Source organism: Oryza brachyantha, chromosome 7 (assembly GCF_000231095.2).
Source record: "Oryza brachyantha chromosome 7, ObraRS2, whole genome shotgun sequence".
Lineage (NCBI taxonomy): Eukaryota > Viridiplantae > Streptophyta > Magnoliopsida > Poales > Poaceae > Oryza > Oryza brachyantha.
The window spans coordinates 9653830-9659260 of record NC_023169.2 but is presented as its reverse complement, the minus strand read 5'-3'; the positions used below and the strand labels follow the sequence as shown (position 1 = coordinate 9659260).

The 5431-nt window shown below is 35.8% G+C and overlaps 1 protein-coding gene across 1 annotated transcript; it reads right to left on the bottom strand.

Annotated features, from left to right (window-relative positions):
* Window positions 1–3259: 3259 nt before the first annotated feature.
* LOC102708167 lies at window positions 3260–4932 on the bottom strand. The gene is made up of 3 exons (XM_015839134.1): window positions 4911–4932; window positions 3529–4248; window positions 3260–3465 (listed from the first exon to the last, which is right to left on the bottom strand). Exons 1-3 carry the CDS (start codon window positions 4930–4932, stop codon window positions 3260–3262), a joined length of 948 nt encoding a protein of 315 aa, XP_015694620.1.
* Between the last annotated feature and the right edge of the window lie 499 nt (window positions 4933–5431).

Sequence of the window (5431 nt, the reverse complement as noted above, 5' to 3'; positions counted from 1 at the left end):
GTTCTTTTTTGTTAGTAACCAAAAAAAAAAAATTACGGCCGTGCGTGTCATTATGATTTTATAAAGTTAGATATATGCTAATATATCTTAATAATATATGGCCTATATGATCCAATCACACGTGGGTCATATCTAAAAAACGGTGAACTACCATGATTAATTAATAATTAGGTAAAAATATGAAAAATGAATTGATATGTTTTTTTAAAATAACTTTTCTATAGAACTTTTTTTGATAAGAAGTACATTGTTTAGCGGTTCGAAAAATGTGCGTGACAAACAAGAAAATATAGGTTGAGAAAAGAGGATAAACAAAGTGGCTACCTGAGTTCTAAGGTTAGTTCTAAGGTTAGTATCTACGTGTCTATTATAATACTATATTCTAGAATCATTATTTAGCATTTTAAGGAAAAATCGAACTCTATATTTACAAACAAAAAATTTATGAATAAAATTTTTATATATATGTTCTTAGCAATTTAAAAGTAAAAGCTAAAAAATAAAATATAATGAAAAAATATAAAATTAACTTCAAACTTAAGGTTAAAAATTTAAATTTTAGCTTATAAGCAAAAGCGAGAAGATGAGGCCATTCGATATTCGATTTGTACGTTAATGATGTTAACTTATATATATATATATATATATATATATATATATATATATATATATTTGATCATTTATATTATTTAATTTGTATTAAAAATATTTAATTTTATGTTGTGCTTAAAGTTTACGTATAATGATAAAACAATTCATAATACAATAAATGATAATTGTATAATTTTTTAAGTAAGAAGAAAAGTTAATTGCGTCAAGTAAGAGAGAAACCAGGGTTCATCTGTTTTTTCAATGCCCTTTTAGCAAATGATGCGAGAGAAAACTTGGTATTTGTTGGAACACCTCTCTGGATTTCTTTCCGATGATAGTACTTTCAGGACTCAGATTCATGAAAAAGTGCTTCCTAGAAATTGTTTTCGTCGCTTGCTAGCATATTTGGAAGCAAAGAAATAGGAAAATCTTCATAAATTCAGTTCCTTCGTTTGAAGATTGGTGGTTTTTGTTTAGGGCAGAATGAATGAGATACTTAAAAGTTTTCTGATTGGTTACCAACACTGTACTTTCTTTTGGACTTTAGCCTTTTGTAATTCTTTTACTCTTTATTCTGTAAAATATACTGCTAGGCACTTGGCCCGGTAGTCTTCCACTCAGAAAAACCAAAAGAAGCACTCTGATAATTTGGTTTTCAGCGGTGATCAAAAATATTTTAGAAGTGAAATTTGTATATGTGTGTTTAACAATTTTAGCAAATGCTGAAATGAATTCGATAAAAATCTTAAATTAACTTCAAAATTAAGTCTTAAAAATTTAAAAATTCATAGTGGGTAATAAGATATAAGGCAATTGATAGGACTGAGTGTTTTACAATGCTATGATCCTCGCAAGCTGAAACATACCATTTTATCTAGTATTCTATTTTTTTTTAGTATTCCGATATTACTGTTTACTTACATACACTAACCGTTAGTATCACTATCTCTATGATCTTATGAAAGTATTATTTAAAATAAGTTGGGTTGAAAATAATACGCATAAATCAATTAAGTTTTCAAATAGTTAACTAAAAAATATTACAAATCTTATATAAAAATATGTATTTTTAAAAAGGTAATACTCCAATCCTACGGTATTAGAAGACAATATACAACCTTGTCCAGTTCCTAGTACAAGGTAAGAGCATCTTCAACAATCTCTCTAATCTCACTCTCCAAATATCTTTTAGCTAGTTTATCAAAAGAAATAGAGAGTTAAAATTGTCTTTTACTCCAATGGTGGCAATGGCTTGCTCGGGGGCAGCGACAGTGCCCCAGATGGTGGTGAACTCGAGAGCTCTCCCGGCAGCGGCAGGGACCCCCCGGTGGCTTTGGATCTGGCCTAGGACGGGTGGAGGAAACGTTGGCTGGGAGGTGATGCTGTGTAGGCCCATGCATGGGGCCCATGTTTTGCAAGTGTATTTTGGGTGGTCAATTTTGACTAGCGGTAGGAGTAGTTTGACGAGTCGGATGGCTTGGCTATCGATTGGTCAATCTGTTGGAGTGCAAATGTTAGTGTAAAGAGAGGCATTTGTCAAATCTGTTAGAGATGCTCTAATGGCTACCTTGCTCGACTCGTTTGGTTTGGGGCAAAATTTATAACATTAACACTTAGACAAATTTATTTTCTCGTTACATGTAAAAGCACACTTCCACCAACACCACTATGCATATGCACCACACTCACACATCCATATGTGTGTTCTCTAACACAAGTTCAAAAGGACTGGGACCAACTATAAATCACTGACCTCACTAAATTTCTATTCAAAATGCATAGGCATGTGCTCAATATTAATGGGCATGAGGATTTAAATCCTATTAGGTGTAGTCATTCATGTATGACTCCACCATCATACAAGGTTTGGGCAAGTTTTTTTTTTTATTTCAAGCTAAATTGGCTGTCCACAGTTAATTCGTTCCCCCTGTTTCATGAAAACTTATAAGTAAACATCAACTCATAAAATAGCGAAGCCATGCACACACAAGATTTAGGAAGCATTCTCTTATGGATGATTATATCGTAATAGACACTTGTTTACAGGAGTGAATTATATATTACCACATTATACAATAGAACTAAAAAATGGCTTAAACAAGGCAGGCTCTTTAATACAATGTAAGCATGGAAATGTGAGTCAGAATACATCCATTTTCTTGGCGATGCTGAAAACCTGTAGTAGAGCCATTTTTATGGCGTCAACATTGTAAACAGAAAGGAAAAACTTGTAATGTTTCCTTCATTATTAGAGATTTGCTCTAGTCCAACAAAAAATAACTTGAGATATCAAATCGTTTCCCACCATTAGATATAGCTGAGTAGGATATACACTATTTGATCCAACAATTAGAAATGATTTGGTACCGCGAGATACCGGTAACTCGAGATACTTTTTGTTGCACCGAAGCAAATCTCTCATTATTAACCACAGCAGGAAAGCTCACTGCAATAGCTATACTCAAGCCATTTACCAGAAGGGACAATTTATTTCCCCCACAAGGTACTGCATCAATCCATCACAACAAAATTAACAAACATCACAAGCGAATTGAATCCTTGCAAATCTAATTGTGTCAAGCACATCTTATTAAAATTCTCCCAGCTAATTAAGCAGATTACAACTTGCATCTCCACTTCATCCTGTAACGGTGCTCTGTAGCTTTTCCTAGGGGACAAAAGGTCCTGCAATATTTGCGATGTTCGCGTCGTTCATGTTTTGCCTGAAGAACTCTTCAACTTCTGCAGCGTCCTCTGGAATTGGTGCCTCGTCCATCAGCAGCTTGACAGCAAATGTGATGCACAGGTCCCATTCGGAGGGCTCTGACCCATATATGGATGCAAGAGCAGCTTCTGCACCTGAAACCATGAAAACTTCTCACCAGTGCTGCTTTGATATAATGTAGAGGATGAAAGTTACTGCAGTGTCATGCTTACCATAGTCTGGTTTGTGAACATCAGTGACCTGATCAGCAGCAGCCTGATCCTTGAGAGCAGCTACAGTAGCATCAGTCATCAAGGCTTCCTGATCCTCCTCCTCGATAGTATCTTCACCTGCATGCTTGTTGCCCATGAACTCCACTGGAGTTTTGGGAGCTGGCACAGCATCCTTCTTGTTTGGATCTGCACTAGTAGTGATGTTCTTCACCTGATCAGCTGAAGTATTCTCGGTGACGTCATCATCGGCACCAGTTTTCTCCTTTCCCTTAGAAGATGTTTTCATCTTCATTGAGCAAACATCCTGATCACCATCCCCATGCTTGGTTTCCCCAGTTTCAAATCTCAGGAGCTCATCCTGTGATGCCCATAATGCAGGCTCCTTTGCCCTGTGGCGCGCCGAGCGTTTACCGCGCATTTTCGGATTGATTCGCTCGGTGATCTCTGTTTTTATTGCTAGAAGTTTGAACTTGGTATCTTCACCATTGTTCTCCTTCAAGTTAGGTGCCATTTTAGATGCACTGCTTGGCATGTTGTCTCCTTTAGTTGATTTCATCGTCTTTGAGGCAGCACTCTGATCGTTCCTGTACTTCTTCATCTTCTTTACAGAGTTCAGGAGGCCCTGAAGTGGTGACCAGGGTGTATAGTTCCTTCCCCTAGGGCGTGCTGAACGCTTTCCATGAATCTTAGGAGGCATAAGTTCAGAACCTCTTGATGCTCCTGCCAAAAAATTAAACTACTTTATTCACTGAGATTGAAGCATGGTTGTTGAGAATTTTGGTATGCGTTCAAATTGTAAGCAAAGGAAACTAACTACAACAGTAATGAAGCTCAATTGATGCATATAATATGAGCAATTTTACAGTTCTTGAGTAGGTATCAAGATGTATCAAAATTTTAGTGTTAAATTTGGTACCTCATAATACCTAAGATACCAAGAGGTACCAAAATTTATATAGAAAAAAGTGGTACCTCATTGTACTTTCTCAAGGGCGGTAAAATTGCTCATATAATATATACTAGTAATACAACCGTGCATTACAACAAGTCTATATAAATAACGATGGACTGCATAGGCCCATAGAGAGAAGAAACATTCAATACAACTAATGATAAACTGCACATGCCCATGAAGAAAAGAAACAGTTTTCTTAAGGAAACCATTTGATTTTTTTCTAAGCGATGGTTTTTATATGACATAGGGTAAGGAGGAAGCGGACAACTCCGTTTTAAATAGTAGAGATGTGTTACCCTTTTGCTTAGCATACAAATAAATTATTTCATAGGCAAAAAGATATGCAGGCAAATGAATTGACATATGGACATATTTTATTCTGGGCATGTTATGATTCAAGTCGGTCTGCATAATGTACAAAACTAACCTTGAGTTTTGTCTTTCGGCATGATCTTGCTTTTCAGATAATTATTTCCTCTGGTGCTGCTTCTGGTGATACCTAAAACATAAATTAGATAGCTTTTCAGCGGAATACCAAAATAAATCAGAGCACATGACTCAGTGAAAAAATACCCTAAAAACAGAATGAACTAATAGTGAAAAATACAGAGATGCAAAAACACCGACCATACAATACAATGGATGTATTTAATGGGGATTGCATATTATGGTATTTTGCACTATGAAATATGATGACTGGTAGCCAAGAGTTTTAGATAGAGAATATAGCAAAAACTAGGCACTAGAGAGTTGGGATTTTTTTCAGTTTTCCAGACTGGAAAAGCTTAGTGTTCGAGATCGCCTCTGTGCGGTGAACGCCCGAATGTAGCATGTGTTCCAAAGTAGGCCTAAGTGATTGCGTTCATGTTTTCTGTTGATTGCTGGAAGAACCATGATCATAAGTTTTTAAAACATTACAGGGATACAAAATGTAGTATGCATGTTCAC